We start from the raw sequence: 17,237 nt of genomic DNA, 5'->3' as shown, positions 1-17,237 counted from the left end.
CTGTTTTAGGAAATAATAAGGATTTGTTCCTCCACTCCCAACACAGCTTGCTTGCTCATCCTAAAAAAAAAATGACACTATTGCTAGGTGATGTCTACGGCTATGGACCTAGTCTTTAACTAAAGTGCTCATTAGGTTAGCAAGTCTGGTTGGTTATTGACTGTGATGGTGAGTTAAACTGACATGCTTTCAGAGCTAGAGACTGGCTAGTGGTCAGGTAAGCTATACCTCTTGCTTCTCTGGTCGAGTCCACGAAGCCTGGAGAGAACAAGATATAAAACACAACAAGAAGGCAGTAAAATGTCACATGTTGCTTTAGAGAACTCATACTGCATTCCGTGCACATGCAGCTTCCTTTTAAGTCAGAAATTTTTTCAAGGCCCACTTTCAATGACCATGACTATCCCCCAAATTTAATTCAGAACTTAGCTGATGTTCAGCTTCCCCTCCCTCTTATGCATATTCAAATGTCTAAATCAAAGGTGAATTAAGCTCTGAGGATATATTTATGGATACAAGCAGACTATTCAGCTCCTCCTATGCAAACCATCTTAAACGGTCTTCGTAATATTTGAGGGCACTATCCATTCTTATGAAATAATTGAGGGTTACTCAGAAAGTAGATTTTTTCTCTGAATGTTTTAGACAGATTACCACACACATACTTAAGCCATTTAATGCCCATGCATTTTGCAACTCAGCATGCATTTAATTAGAAGTTATTTTTTTTTTAAAAAGAACAAAGCAAAGAGCAGAGAGATACAATGAGTGTGTGAGTATGAAAGTCTTTGAGACTATGGGTCAGGAAGCTCTGAGGATACTAAATCCCGGGTGTTGACAATGGGACTTTATTGATTAAAGATAGAAAGTTCCCAGATAGCATTTGAATGGAAACATGGACCCTCTCCATCCAACTCACCACTAATGAGAGAGGGGAGAGAGTGTGAAAAGTCACACACATGAGGATTTAGGGAACTTTCTTCTCAAGTCTGGATTTGTTAATTTATCCAGCACATAAAATCTTCTCTGCTTAAGCTTTCTGTTTTCAAACTCTGAGTCAAAGACATCAGAGTTGTATGATCTTTTTGTTGGTGGCATTCCTGACTGACTGTCTTTGATGTTCAGATGGCAAAGGACACAAAAGATGCAAGAGACAGGAGATGTGAATGAGTTAGCAAACAGTAAGTTCATGAAATGCAAGGTGCTTTTGTGAGACACAAGGATGGAAATGTTACATTACATAGTGTTGGGATGCAGGAGGAAATGAGAACGAAGAACATGCTAGGCCAAAGTCACAGTGGGCCAACATGTCAGCTATAGTTGACAATTCTACAATACTAGAAAGCTTGTTTGTCACATGCCAGGGCTGTGTCATCAAGACGTTTATTTTTTTTTAATGAGGTTAGATTACATATGATTATTTGTTTTCAAATTGGAATCTTCAGGGTCTCAATTCCAAATCACTAGTGGTCTATGGCTTTTCAAATAAGCTGTTGTTAGGGACACAGATTTCTGGTAGCTTAACCTAATTCTTCCCTGTCGGAATGCAGCAAATGTCTGTCTTGCTCTAACAATTTGGTAAAGGCATGTCCCACTTTAATGCAATCTGATATTCAAATCTATAAACTTAGGAAACATTTATGCTATGATGAATATGCTCCAAGTGTTGCTAGTGTTTGGTTGTTTCAACACTTATCTTTTGTTATTACATAAATATATCTAGTAGTTTATATATGTAAATAAAAGTCCTTCTTCCCTCGTGTTAAGCATTCCCTAGATACATTCACTGTATCTTAGATCAGGCTCTGACCAGTCCAGGAAAAAACATTTCCTGATGTTTAAAAGTGGGCACTGAGCTTGTACCCAATCAGGAATTCTCCCTAGAAAAAAGAAAGGTTGGACTTCGAAAGAACTCAGAATTTCCAAAGGTCTCTCTTATTTGTGGACACTTTGTCTGTTCTGATCTAGCTCCTCACCTTTTTTTATCCTTAGTGGCAAAGGACTCACATACCCTTCTTTAGAGTCATCTCAAGGCACAGAGACACCCAAATAGCAAATGACGGATGGCTTTCTTTATGCCAGGGATTGAGTATGCAGATCATAATCCCTGCATCTCATTCAATATGTAAATGGTGCCTGGAATTTAGCAAACTCAAGCACCTGGCAATTTTTATGATAACTCTGTCTAAGATGAGGGCTGACACGACACAGATGCTTAATCTTCTCTAGCATCACAAACACCTTCACATACATGTGAAAACTAACCCGCGATGATACTCACTCTCCCCTTTGTCTCAGGATGATAATGATTGGACATTTGATCTACCTCACTAATACCTGCCATCCAAACAATCACACCCATCTTAGCTATTACTAGTTGCTAATCTAAACCAACTCCATTGGCTGAAGCTTAACAAATTGATGCAACTTTCTCCAACTAGGATGAGACTCAGTACAGAGACATAATCAAGGGCATAGTGTGATTACACTCATTTTGAATTCATTTCTTCTTTTCTTTTATAAGGAAGAAGGATTCTGATACTCTATTAGCAAGTCACTACGGGTCTGTAGGTGAAATCTAATGAGAAGGGCAGCGCTATAGCCAATCAATGATGTGGAAGACAAGGCTGGTTTAATTTACTTATACTCCTTGCTAAAGGAACCTGAACCTCCAACAAAATCTACGAGAAATAGAGAAGAGCACCATTGCACTGACACACCAAGCCCATCACTTTCGGAGCCACTGACACAGAGGGAATCTGAGGTCTCTGAGCTTGGACCTTGTCCCAGTCAATATTTTCATCAGCAGCTTAGATATTTTGAGTAAGGACTCACATAGGTTTGTAAGCAATGCTAATACAAATGTCAGGGGACAGCTGCACGGGGAAAGCTGCTGAACTACCTACCCTTGAACATTACACTTAGCGCTGGGGTCACCACTGACTGTCCTACCTCATTACTTTTAACATGCAGATATAACATAAGGGGATCAAGCTGAGAAGAAATATTCCAACTTCCAGATTTGTAAGTAAAATTCTCATGAACAGCTAATGCCAACGGAAAGATGGTCTGAGACAGTAGTTCTCCGGGCAGGGAGAGTTTTAGTAATAATTACAATTGGTTACTGGTGTTGGGGGGTGGTGAAAAATGGCAGGTATCTTGCAATGCATCGGACAGTCCTAGCGAAGGGAGAGTCTTCCTAAATGGTCAACATGACTGAGGCTGAGAAAGAAAGCTGCAACAAATGAAATACATACACATTTTTTCATTGCTGCTTATGCAGTCAATTTCATGAGAAGGCGACAAGAGATAAGTCACCTAAATGTAGTTCATAATATAGACCTACATATTCTAGGCGACCATGATATGACATGACTCAAGGGCTAAGGCTACCCTAACTACCTGATGTATCTAGATCATGATGATAACTCCACTGACTCTGTTCAGGTTACAGGGGGGCGGCAAGGTTTTATTGAGGGTTAGTGAACTGAAGCTATTAAGGTATAGGACAGCCATCAGGGTGAAGGGTGTAGAAATCCCGACATATGAGACACTGGAGAATTCCGGGCGACTGTTGAAGGAAGACGAGCTGCAGCTTCTATTTCAGTGACTCAGATTCTGAGTGGCAGAGGCGGAGGGTTCCGAGTCGTGGAAGGGGAAAAGACAACAGCCCTTTGCAATGTCATAACCATCACGTGACAGGTGGGGGCTGAGTGACCTGGCAAGGATGCTAGAGAGCAAGTCAGGTGGAACCACATCACCCCAAAAGGCTCTTCCTAAACCATCTTTTAGCCTGCAGTTCTACAGGACTTAATGCTATAGGGAAATCATTCGTTTCACTCATTAGATAAATGGGTACCTTTGTGACCTGCCTAGCTGAGCACCCCAATTTAACAAATTATTTTCTTTACTCCTATAATTCAATGGTGCTGGTGATCTCAATACATAATTATATATAATACAACTTGAGGTAGGAAAGAATGGGAGGGGAGGTTGCCAGAGTAAAAATGACTTGAATTAGAACTCGACTCGCTCACAGACAGACCACATTTCATGGTTACTAGCCATCTACAATATCAGATTGCCATCAAGCTCTGATGCCAATATTTAATTAGTAGAAGCAGCAACTTTTATCATGTAAGATTTTGTTTAAGCAAATACATTGATGTGAAAGCATGGTGAACATCTCTGGAGGACTGCTCAGACACTGACGGACTCAGGCTCCATGAACGACTCTTCAAGCAAACCTGAAGCTAGTCTACAGTAAAAGAAACTGTGATCTAATCTGTGCTGGGCTTAAACAGTTAGATCAAGACAGATGGTCAATAGAAAACTGAGTTGTTTTTTTTTTTTTATCAATCCCAACAGGGCTTGAGATTTTTTTCATGATATCTTCAGTCTCAATATTTAGGGAATATGAGTGCATATTAGTTCCTAGCTATTTATTATCATTTTATAAAAATGAAATCATAGGTACGAGCCAAAAGTGCCAACCTATTAAAGACAAACCCCAAGTAGGCACAAATCTTAATAATCTTTCTTGTCTAGTTTAACTGTTGAGCTATTTCTAGAAAAGACACAGAACTTAAAAATGTCATTTATCTGAAATAGATGTTTCGTCCTTCACTGTAGGTCAGAGATACATACTGGGTCACCTGGACAAATCTACTTTGAAATCTAATATAGAAAGACTGGCCAAGCAGTGCCCATGTGGATTAAGCCCTGAAATGTACATTGGGTCCATGTAACACACACAGGAAGCCAAAATCATAGCTGGGAATTGAATTACAGTGTTGATAAAGAAAGTATTGAAGTAAACACCTAAATTCTTAATTTAGCTGGCTTTTGCAGATCAAACAGCATATGCGAGTTTCAAAAATATTTAGCAGTTCCTTAGTTGAGTTTATGCTAAGTTGGATTTAATTCTGGGTATCAAACTTGGAAAAAGAGTAACGGGCTATTTGGAAGAGAGCATTCTGTTCCTTTAGATTTTGCTTAGCTTTCTGTCACAGAGGTAGAAATCAGTTCCTCAAATGCAAATTCCACTTTTTGCCCTGCTACTTAACATTCTTCCTTTGGCTTTATTTCAGTTTGTTTCTAGAGATTTCCAGGAGCATGGCAGAAGAGTGCATATCTATCATTTTTTGACATTCTGGTCAATAGGCAATCCATTATGCATACTCTTTAAGACTATGGCTATTACTCCTGAGTAGGCAACCAAGCTTTGACCGACTAAAACAAAGCCTATTACTATGGGAGCTGCAAAATAATATTGGAAAGGTGCCATAAAACTACAGTATTTTTCCTTTATATACTGCTTCAGATTAAATTTAGGGCCATGTGTTCTACTGTGTTGCTTGTCCTAAAGATATCTACACTGCTTTGCAACGTAGCCCTTTCTTCTACTTGTTTGTTAGTTTGTTTGTTTTTGGCTCACTCAGTAGCAAAGCATGATATGGGGTGGTGGTCACCCCAATGTTTATATATCACCAGTAATAAAGATAGCTTTCCAGTGGCTCACAGATATATGCACCTTAAAGCTAAATGTTCTAAGTCATTTTGTCTTGTCAGGGAATTACTACCATATTCTTAAACTCTGATGAGTACATTGCAGAACCCAGCTATAAGTACCATCATCTAGAAACTGCTAATTATTTTTGCCTTTAGAACAAAATGGAATCCAAATGTGACCAAGGATACAGGCAGACACAAAGGCGACCAAGCTTTTGTGCACAGAGTGCGTACAGCAGGAGTGTATGAGACACGAGGAAGAGAGTTAATAGATTCATCCTGATCCCTGCTGTTTCTGGGAGACACTTTTCTGGGTGCGTCTGAGCTGATGACAGCATCATCTGATGCCCCAGAATCTTGTTTGTCCTGAGTCCTCACAATTCCATAAGCCTAGATCAGAAATTCACTATTGCCTCCTCCCCAACACGTCTAACTTGACCATGCCCACTGCCAACATGCCCCTGGTGATCTAGACAGGGAACAGTGCCCATCCCACTGTGAGAGGATGCTGAGTAGACCACATCCAGGCAGGCTGGGGGAGGGAGGTTGCAGGATGTACTGTGGCTACGGATGACCACATCCCATCTTGCCACATGCCAAAGAGAACCGGGCCTGGGGTAGACTTGAGGTGCTTCAAGTCTGTGTTCCACAGCCCCGAAACTCTTGGGTGACATTGTACCTTTTCTTCACTGCTGATGTTTCGGGTGGAAGTTCTCCAGGTGATGGAGGGGATGGGGTCTCCTGAGGCTTCGCAGGTAAGAGTGACTTGCTCCTCCAGTTCCATGGCCGTCTGATTCTCTACATAGGTGATTTTGGGCTTTGCTGAAAAGAGAGACAATCATTTCCATGAGTTTATCTGGTTATTTTGCTCTTTGGAGTTTAAGTGATAACATGAACCCATTTAAAACGGTTTCTTATTTACTAAATATAAGGCTTGATTCTGGGTCTAGTACAGGCATGGAACTGAGCCCCTAAAGGTTCTAGTAATATTGAAACAGTCAGATAAACATCCTCTGGAATATACAGCCAACAAGGTGCTTGAAGCCTGCTGCAGGAGAGTGCTATGCTGGCTTAAGCCTTCACAGGGAGATAACTTTGGGGCTGGGCCATGAGGTTTTCAGCAGGTGCAAACTTGGGTGGAATAGAATCATTCTAAGCTCAGAAAAATTCTTGAAAGAATGAAAAGGTACTACAGGGAAGGGAGGGGAGGAGAAGTGGGGCAAAGAGGAAGGGAAGGGAGGAGAGGTGGGGCAAAGAGGAAGGGAAGGGAGGAGAGGGGAAGGGAGGGGAGGAGAGGTGGGGGAAAGGGGAAGGGAGGGGAGGAGAGGTAGAGGAAAAGGGAAGGGAGGGGAGGAGAGATTCAGCAAACGCGGTTTTACCAATAAACCAGAGATGCTCATGGGTGGAATCTTGTTGGAGCCATGGAGTGGTCAGTGAACCCCAAAAAGAATAATCTTGGGGGAATTCTAGAATGGAGAAAACCTTGAGGTGGACATTTTGGTTATGTGCTTTAGGGTAGGTTGAAGACAGGAAGGAGAGAAGCTGAACTGAGTTCATTATCATTTTCCAAATGTTTGAAGTAATGCAAAGAACACACACCTTCCAAAGCTGCATTTAATGTGAAAACATTAGAGAAAATTGAATTTTCCTGATTTAAGACAATTATGCTCAGAAATTGCTAAACCTTCCATAGAAGAGAAAAGATAAGGCTGCGCAAATAACTTACTTCACTACTGGAGAAAAAGGTGAGGTAAAAAAGACACAAAGCCGGAATGACAGGTAGCTTGTGAAATCACGATATTTCCTTTCTATTCAAATTCATAGTAACGGCAAGTCAACTAAGAAAATATGGCCTGAGAAGATCTATTCCATGATGCTTCAATAAACTGGAATCAGTAACAAATGGCTTGCTTCCAGACCAAATTAAAAAAAAAATCACTGGAATAGTTCACATGGTTTCTTAACATTAATAACAGGACACTTAGCAAATTATTGTCTCATGTCTAGCACATGGACAAATGTTAATCCAGTACGGTCAAAAGCTGTTGAGATGATGGAGTCCAGGAGCTCTAGCTGAAGCTTTCTTTAGGAAGACTTTATGTCTTACCTTGATAAAGATACCTTGCAGGAGGTCTGAACTTACATCATATGGAAGGAGGGTTCACTAGTATCAAACAGTAACTTTTAGAGGATAAAATAAAGCAAAGCAAAATCAAGGTGAAATAGAAGTTGAATCTCTAGGTTACCAAAGTGACCAAAGGAAAAGGAAAAGGGCAACAGACATAGAGAAGAACATTCCAGCACTGGGAAGGCAGAGGTAGTGGATCTCCGTGATTTCGAGGCCAGTCCGGTCTTACAGAGAGAAATTCTGTCTTGAAAAACAAAACAAACAAAAGAAAAACCCCACACAGATTCTCTAAATGATGACTTTGGGGGCTGGAACCAGCTGGCTACCATGGCCTAATTTCTGTAAACTGAATGTAAAGAGTCTGAGACTTAGACAGAGCTTTTGACCTGCTCCTGGCCCTCAGCACTTTGTCTTGTCAGAGAGAGAGGAAGAAACAGAAGGGTCAGGTAACATCTATTAACATTTGGTTTGTGTGTCACTATCTCCTAGATGGCTACAAAGATTATATTATACAAGTGTTTAGCGAAAACCACATTTTTCTACAAGGTTTTTTTGTTGTTGTCGTTGTTATTTTGTTTTTACAGGGACTCACTATATAGTTTTGGATAGCCTATAATTTGCTTGGAGACCAGTGTGGCCTCAAACTCACAGAAATCCTCTTGCCTTCCAAAGTGCTAGAAATAAAATGAAGTGCCAGCAACATATTATTAACAAAGACTAACTTTGTATAGGCAACAGAGTTTTGGAAGGAATGATTCTATTCTCTGCCTCTGGAAGCAGCGTTGTTGTCAGCGCTAGAGGAAGGCAGAGCCATCACAGGTGGTGAGGTTTATTAAATGCCCCCAGGAGGCTCATGGGTTTGAACACTTAGCCCCTGCTGGTGAGGCTGTTTGTGAAGGTCATGGCAGTTTTAGGAGGTAGAGCTTTGCTGAAGGAAGTACATCACTGGGGGTGGAGATTTTATAGCTCAACCCCACTTCCTATTCCTTGTCTGCTTCCTGTATGTAGATGACATGTGATCTGTTTCCTGATTGCCAGGCTAGTCTCATGTTCCTGATATCACACATTCCCAACCATGATGGACCACATCCACTATAAACCAAAATATTCCCTCTTCTCCTCTATTTTTTTGTTTGTTTTTGGTCTTAGGATTCTATCTAAGCAACAGAAAAGAAACACAAGTATGCTCTAAATAATTACATGAAGACAGAAAGCACTACTAGGCAAATAGGGACTTATGAAGAGTGTCTCTTGCTTGTAAAAGATTCCCTCCCTCTGCGGCTAGCCCAAGAGGGATCTCTCTGAGTTTCATCTTCCCATTTTCCTTGCTCCAGCTTAAGTTCTGCAAGCGCTCCTGGGTTTTACAGCATTCTTCTCTGGTTTCCCTGCCTCGCCGAGACTTAGCGCCTCCAATGGTTGCATCTCTCCTTGCATGAGCTAGTTTCTGTGGCTGTAATAAATCGCCATGACCAAGACAATTTATAGAAGAAAGATTTGTTCTGGCTTATGGTTCCGGAGGAATAGAGTCCCTCCTGGTGGACTCTTTGCAGCAAGCATTAGGCAGAGCAGCAGGAGCAAGAAGCTGGGCCAGCACATCTTTTAAACCAAGCAGAGAGTCAACTGGAAGCAAGGTAAGGCTATACATGCTCAAATCCTACCTCCAGTGACTGTAGAGCCATACTTTCTAAACTTCTCCAAACAGTACCAACAACTGGGGCCAAGGGTCCAAATGCCTGAGTCCATGGGGAGCATTCCTCATGCAAGCCACCACCCTCCTCACGATCCTGTGAGGACTAGTCAGTCCACTGTCCTGCGGTTTGCCACTCAGCAACAGCCATGTCCACTCCTGGGTCAACAGTGTCTGGGAGCCTCTCTCTCAAGGAGAGCCCCGAGACTTTCTCCTTCAGCCCCCAGGGGTCTCTTGCTATTACCCATAAGTTCTGCCTTAGTTAAGAGTCAGATAACCAAGGCTTCTGCCTCCACTGAACTTGCCTCAGCTCATGGCACCAGGAGACATCAAGATCATTAGCACAGGCATAATTATCTGCAGAGGCAAAACATACTTTTTCAGAAGGACCCACAGAGAAGAGAGATGGATCTTCACATTAAGTAGAATGCATCTACTTAAGGAAAGGAGCCCTTAGCTGGTAACTATGGCAACACATGCCAGAGCAGGTCTCTATCATTGGGAGTCATTCTACAATAGCTTCTGCTTTAGTCATCTTCTTTACATACTGACTGCTACCCACTCTGAAGCCATCAGAGGTTTGATCTCTTCTTTGCTACCCAAGGTGTAGTTCTCTTTCCCCTTTAACACCACTAAGCCTCGCTGCTGCAGAGAAAACCTAGGGGGATCACCCACAACAGCAATCTAGAAGGGAAAGAATAAAAAGGGAAGAAAGATGCCCTAGTCAGCCGCCCCCTTTTCACCATGCTCTTTGATCTCATACTAGTTGCTTCAACCAATAGAGAAGGCCAAGAGAAGGGAGGAGGGAAAGAGGGATTAGAAAGCAGAAAGGGGAGAGATAGGAGTTCAAGACAGCTGAATGGGCTCTCCTTGCAGAACTGAAGAGAATTCTGATTCTGGATTTGACACAATTGTTACAGGTCCATGTTTTCCTTGCTGACCTCTTGAAGAGCCCAGCCACCTGTCCTCTTTTTGCCCCACTGTGCTGTCTAGAGAATACTCTAACAGTCTTGGGAAAGAAATTGTGGTGTGTGTACAGATGCAGATACACAGGGATGAAAGGATGACTGTGTCCATTCAGGATAAAGGCTGGGGAAACAAATCCTCTCTTGCCTGTTTCTCCATCCTCATTTCTCTTCCTTACTACTTCGTCTGGCCTTATCCATCCTGTTCATTCTCCCATGGCCCCGTAAGACTCCTCATTTGCTACCTGTCCTTCCTGCCCGAGTCAATCATTGCCACTGAAAGGGCCTGGAAGAGGAACAAGCGCTATTCTTATCTATCCATGATAGAGCTGAGTATGTTTCACAGGGCAGCTTCTTAGATGCTGGGTTATGACCCTGTGAAGTTACCCAATTGCAAAGCAGAAGTCATGAAAAAGTTTGGCCATAGGAAAATGTTTCTGGACGTGAAAAGACCAGAAATTAATTCAAAATCAAATGCACAGTGGATCTAAGTTGCTTCTGGCAGTGCTTGCCCACGTTGCATTGTGTGACTTCACCGCAGCCTTGGTTCTGAACACTCAGCGTGTATATGCCATCCCACCACACAATGCCAACAAACACTGGCTGCAAAGCCTTGGGCTCAGATTCAAGACTATTGTATGCTATGAATTGTAGTGTTTTTACTACACATGCAAAGTTTTCTGCTCTTACAGAGACATAATGGCTTAATTATGGAAAACAATGACTTCAAATATTTTCCTACCACCCTTCCTCAGCATGTAAGTATCAAATTAGTGTATCTTTGAATAGTATTGTGTTCAAATGCTTGATTTTAAAAATTGCTGTTTGAGTTGCTGACTTGAGTTGCGCACAAAAAAAATTATTCAATGAGTTTTGGCTTAAGACTGGAGACAGAATTTCCAACAATTTTTGAAATGGTCCGAAACAAATTTCTGCCATTTTGTACTGTGTATTTATGCAAAGTGGTGTTCTCAGCATCGATGACTATAAACAAAAACATCAAGCAACACCGAAGAACACTGAAGACATTCTGTGTTCTGTAATATCAAATATTCGGCCAAGGTTTAATTCCTTATTAAATAAACAAGCATACCCATCTCATTGGTATGCAAATATGCTTTTGGTTTTTAATAAGTGGAAAAGTATATGCATACCATAATCATAGTTGTAAACTAAGGCTGTTTAAAAAATTCTCAGGTTAAGAAGGACTGTCAAGTAGAAAGTATCTCGAGAACCTGTGCGCAGTATCATGGTCGAGGGACAGCATGCTGCTTCTCCCATTTCTATCCATTTCCTACGCAGGCAGATTTAGCACAGTCCTGATGGACTGCATGGATGTAGCCATCACTGCTTTTCCAGGGTGCAAACCAAGAAGCCATGGTTTTGCTTTGGATCACGGTTCCTTATGAGGAGCACTTGAGCTCTCTGTCCTCATTTGTAAAACAGGAGCAATAATCGAGTCTGCCTCAGGGTGCTGTGATGAGGACTGCAGAAGCTAATTTGTGGTTATGTGGCAAGGTATGGAATGAACACTCCTTCTGGGCTGGATATTGTTATTATTGTTACTTTATGGGAACAATCCCTTAAAAGTTCCCCAGAGACAAGAGAGGAAACTTTATTCTGGGATCATCTCCCTCTTACATGGGTCATGCATCAGTCACATGAACTAATGGCTATTCCTTCCAATATTCAACTGCTGCTGCCAACTCTCCGAGGTGCTAAAGGCATATGTATAAGCCAGCCGGGCAGAGCCTGTCCGCGGCAGCTCCCAGGCAGCATAGCATGTGTCTTCCAAGCAATGCCTGAAGCATTTGTCCCACCATTCAAAATGAAGTAGTGCATCATTTTGATGACTAACTGATGCCACACAGGGTAGGAAATCTTTCCTATAAAACAACATTGTGCTGTTGCTATGGAGTCATTATAGGGGGCTGTCACTTAAAATGTCAGTGTTGGACATCTACACATGCTTGTGAATCTACTGATGGGAACAGACTCCATGATATTTTATTTTAAACTTGGCAGTGGCTGGGTTCACAGTAAGCACTCAAGTGGATGGTGCTGATTGACACTATCTATTCTCTTCTGTATGTTTATATGTTTATCTCTATCTTTGTGCTTCTCAGAGTCCAATTCTACTTATCGCGCTAGCCACTCTATCTAGCTGCAAAGGCGCTCAATATTTCTTAAATGAAGGGATAAATTAACAAATGCACCTGCCCTTCTGTTTTCTCTGTAGAGAGAAAACACCATTGAGAATGGTGGGTTTTTTTTTTTTATGGACTGGGAAGACAACTCAGTCAGTAAAGTGTTCGCAAACGTTAGAATCTTACTCTGATCCTCAGACTCACATTAAAAACAAAGCAGCCCTAGGTACAGTTAGCCATATTTATAATCCCAGCACTTAGGGAGGTGAAGACAGACTGCTCCCCAGCAGCTTAACGACAACCCTATCTTCCCAACAAGGTGGACAGCACCTGAGGAATGACACCCAAGGTTGACCTTTGGTTTCCGTCCTCATGGACATATACATGTGATGTGGGAGATGATGTATGCTGTGAATATGCTTTATTGCCATTGGTTAATAAAGAAGTTGCTTTGGCCTGTGATATGGCAGAATAGAGCTAGGCAGGGGAAACTAAACTGAAAGAAGGCAGAGTCAGGGAGAAGCCACGTAGCTGCTGCCAGAAACAGAGGCACTGGAACCTTGCAGGTAAGCCACAGCCATGTGTGGCAATACACAGATTAATAGAAATGGGTTAACCAAAGATATAAAAGCTAGCTAGCAATATGCTTAAGTCATTAGCCAAGCAGCATTGTAATGAATGCAGTTTCTGTGTGAATATTTTGGGTCAAGGCAACTGGAATGAATGAGCAGTCTCCACCAACATACATGCAGCTGTATACACATATATATGCAAACACATGCACCTACACATAAGTAGGCTTTTCATGAAGTTTTGTGTTCCTTCCCATGACCTATTTGTAACTATCATCAATGAATAGAGAAGGCTCGTCTGTGATTACCAGGACCATTGGCATAAAAGCAGCTGATATTCAACAGCGTGTTTCCAGACAGTTCTCTCCATCAGGCTAACCATGCAGGTCCCAACACTGGCTCCTATGTGTGCACTTAGCTACCTGGGAGGGGCAGGCACCAGAGAAGCCTCTCCAGCCTTGTGCTCACCAGCAGGGTCTACAGTGTACAAGTTTATCTGTGCTTTTTAGACAGATAAGTAGAGATCTTTGAAAGCCAGTAAAGTACACATTTTTTTTTTTTGGCAACAAATCCCCTTTTTGCACCAAGAGACCAAAAACACGTTTCAATTCTGAAATGCCTGGAAGTTTGCTGAATTTATAAGGACAAAGCAGATGGAGACATGATAGTCTTTTCTATGACTTTCTATGATGCACAGTGGCACACATGCCAATAAAAAAAAGTGATAAGGCAACCCATCAGGCAAGGTATCTCGAGATCTAGAGCTGTTTTGAGAACCAGGGATAAAGCAAGGTGTAAGACAGCCAGCATGCTCCCAATACACTTTGAATGCAATGGAGACTAAAGATAAGCCATTCCCCCAAACCAAACACGTCAAGAGGATTAGTACAGGAATTGTTAGGTGCCTAGAGAAGAAACAGTTAGTCCTGGGGATAGTCAGTAAAGTGGCAGCTTGGAGGCGGAGAGGCAGTAGAAGAGGCCGGGTGAGGAGGACTCATGGAAATGTGCTTGAGCTGACGGTAACAAGAAGGCCACTCACAGCTGATCTGTCTTGGGCAATGGTACTGCAAGCAGGATAGTCTCCAAAGCAATGTCCCTGAGATAGGGAACACTGAGACAGGGAATTAGCTTGGTGTGAGGAAGAGAAAGAAAGGAGGCTAGTGTGACTGGAGAGCTTTCTCCACGGAGCAGAGGGAAGAAAAACTAGAACAAGGGTACAAGGCAGGGGTTAGGGTACACTGGATCATGGGACTAGCCTGGCCTTTACTTCAGTTGCGAGAGGGATCTTGGAAAGAGGATTGGCATGGAGACCATTCTGACTACCACGAGTAGAAAAAGATTGCGGGGAGCCCAGATGGGGAGCAAAAAGACCAGCTAGAAGACTGTGTTATTGAATGATTTTCTGGACTAGGGCTGAGGTGTCAGAACGGGAAGCAAATGGCTGCCTTTGGGATGTATGCCATGGGAGTCTGGGCATGCCTTGCTGATGGGCAGAGTGTGAAGAGTAGGAGGAATTGAGCCTGAACTGTGACCTTGACCCGCACCACACTGTACCTACCGAAGACCTTGAGGTGGATGGATGCATCCTGCTCGCCAGCCTTGTTCTCAGCAATGCAGACGTACTCAGCCTCGTCATTTTTGTCCACGTTCCTGATCGTCAGCTCAGAACTGTCATCGCTGAAGATGTGCTTGTCATCATCCTCTTCCTCGTTTTCTATGGGTTCTCCATCCCTACATAGTTCGGAAATGCAAAGGGTGATGATTCTGGGCATGGGGTTAAGAGGTTCACGTCCAGTCAGTTTCCACAGAACACAGACTGCACTGATGGGACAGGCTCAGTCTACATAAAGGCAGAAGACCTCTAAGTAGCATTTACTGTTTTATGCTTTTTTTTTATGGCTCTCCCCAATCTTCAGAGCCTGGGCAAAGGCTGTCAATATCTTTCACAAAGGTTTCAAAGAATCAGCTTCACAAGTCACACCCTCTGGACCTGCCCCCACAAGACTGAAAATGAAACAGTAACCAAAGACACAGAACAAGAGAACTTCGCAGAGAAGAACCCTGCACCCTGATATGTTAGGAAGCCCATACTCATGCCACTGGAAACCCCACAGACAATGGGTTCTATGGATTCCCATCTCTTCTCACCCATGACACAAGGACACAAGCCAGTTTCTTACTTTGTCCAGCTCATGGTAGGTTCCGGGAAGCCATCAGCATCACACACCAGGGTGACAGACTGGCCCAGGTTGGCAGTGGCATTCACGATGCTTTGTCTGGCCTGGACAGTGGGCGGTACTGAAGGAAAGAAGAATGTCAGGGGCAGATGTATACAACTTAAAACTACCCGATGGCCCTGAGAAGAGGCGTTTGGGGGCCAGGGGGCCCACAGAGTCACCACCTGGGGTTTAAGAGACTTGGACAGCTACAGAGTCAGTGTAAGTGATCTAAACTCGCATGGCATTCTAAATAATTAATGGAAACCTACCAAAACTTTGCCCACAAATGTGCATTCTTGTTTTTTAAGACTCTAGCCATTATATTACCTCTTAACTCATGTTCATGTGGTATTTGATTTAGTGTGGCTATTTGTTATGGTGTTTTTTCCTTAATCAATATATGCTATATAACTATGAAGGCGGGGTGGGGGGGACACTCAATGTTAAAAGGAGGCTCTCCGTGCCGGCAAAAGTTAGAAAACGCAGTTCCTGGTGGTTTTCAGGTTGATATGCGTCTGAAAGACAGAGCTCGGCAGAGTGGCATTTCTCTGCATCTGTCATAAACAATTTCATGCACAAAGTGTTTCCACTGAAGGGACAAGAGGGGGAGAGCTTGGCAAGAAAGCACATATCGATAACCAAAACAATTCAAATGCGATTTACTTATTTTCTTAGTACTGACATTATAATTTCCTGTAAACATCTTGCAAGTGGCAGATCGATGCTACGGGTGTGTTTATTTGACATTGCAAATTAAGATTAATAAGCCCACGGACCATGATGTTCACTATTCTGAGATCTGAATTGATTGCAATATTTTTTCTGCCCATCAAACCAAGGAGACTAACTTCCTAATGATGATAACACCAAGGACACTAGGGATGAAGAGGGATTTATTAGGACAACAGGGAAAGGTTTTAGTCCTGCAATGAAGGGCATTTAATATCTACAATTGAGGGAAGACACCAAAAACTAGTGTGTTAATGTGAAAATTAACACATTAATTCACCCCCCCCCCCGAGGTTATGATAGTGGAAAGAAATTCTGTTGAGATGTAGAAATGAGTCAGAACAGATCTATACCCAAGAGGAACAGGAAGAGAGGTTTCGGGAAACCCTGGTTGTAGCAATGGAGAGAACAGGAAGGAGAGATCTCCTCACCATTTACAATGACCTGAATGTCCTTGAAGTTGATTTCCCCCCTGGCCAGGATTCTGCCCTCACAGCGGTAAGTTCCCTCATCTGTCTTCTTGATGCCCCGGATCTGCAGGTAGTTGTTGGACAGGACTATGAATCGGACTGGAAGAGACAAGAGGCAGGTTCATTCAAGGTCAGTAAGTAAACTCGACAATTAGGGAAGCAAGCAGTTGGGCCTCCTGCTCTAGCCTTTTATTGGTTTTGTTATTTATGAGACAGAGTTTCACCATGTAGTTGATTCTGGTCTGGAACTCACTATGTAGGCCAGGTTAGCCTCAAACATGTAGCCATTCCTCCTATCGGTTTCTGCATGCTGGGATTACAGACACCTGACACAACCTGCCTATCTTGTCCTTTTTCTTATCTTCAGGGTTGGGTTTTAGACTGAAATGAGAAAAGTAACCACTGGACCATAAATACAGATGAGATAAGTCTACTAGGGGTATGTCTCCTGCTCTGGAGAGACAACCCAGATGCCCGAACATACCAGTTACAGATATATATCTATTTGGGTCCAGTAATTTGCATGTGGGTTCTAAGATCCTGAATCTGTGTTTAGATGGAATATCTCTCCCAGGGGTGGAAATCTAGGAGACCAGATAGCTCATGAGAACTCAGGTCTTTCTTACCATCTTTTTTCAGGATAACGTCACGGCCTTTGTGTTTCCAGATGATGGTTGGGGGCAGAGAGCTGACCACATCACACACAATCACCGCATCTTCCCCTTCCTTGAACTCCTGTGGGGTTGGTGCATTCTTGAACATGAGCTTCTCTGAAAGGCAGCGTGAGGAGCAGAGTGAGGAAACCATAC

The 17,237-nt window shown here is 42.7% G+C and overlaps 1 protein-coding gene across 12 annotated transcripts in view; it reads right to left on the bottom strand.

The window, feature by feature from the left end:
* The window catches only part of Ncam1 (neural cell adhesion molecule 1), a 294,019-nt gene that overhangs the window by 45,206 nt on the left and 231,576 nt on the right, over positions 1 to 17,237 (bottom strand). For 6 of the 12 annotated variants that reach the window (XM_075965984.1, XM_075965981.1, XM_075965977.1 and 3 more), the window contains exons 4-9: positions 17,055 to 17,198; positions 16,390 to 16,527; positions 15,191 to 15,308; positions 14,569 to 14,741; positions 6,191 to 6,333; positions 229 to 258 (exon numbers count right to left, since the gene is read on the bottom strand). In XM_075965984.1, coding sequence (XP_075822099.1) covers positions 229 to 258; positions 6,191 to 6,333; positions 14,569 to 14,741; positions 15,191 to 15,308; positions 16,390 to 16,527; positions 17,055 to 17,198 — 746 coding nt within the window. The remainder of the gene's footprint in view (positions 1 to 228; positions 259 to 6,190; positions 6,334 to 14,568; positions 14,742 to 15,190; positions 15,309 to 16,389; positions 16,528 to 17,054; positions 17,199 to 17,237) is intronic. The other 6 variants (XM_075965979.1, XM_075965982.1, XM_075965978.1 and 3 more) reach the window with 1 other exon arrangement.

This window comes from Microtus pennsylvanicus, chromosome 3 (assembly GCF_037038515.1).
Source record: "Microtus pennsylvanicus isolate mMicPen1 chromosome 3, mMicPen1.hap1, whole genome shotgun sequence".
NCBI lineage: Eukaryota > Metazoa > Chordata > Mammalia > Rodentia > Cricetidae > Microtus > Microtus pennsylvanicus.
This window is presented reverse-complemented; position numbering and strand designations above follow the sequence as displayed.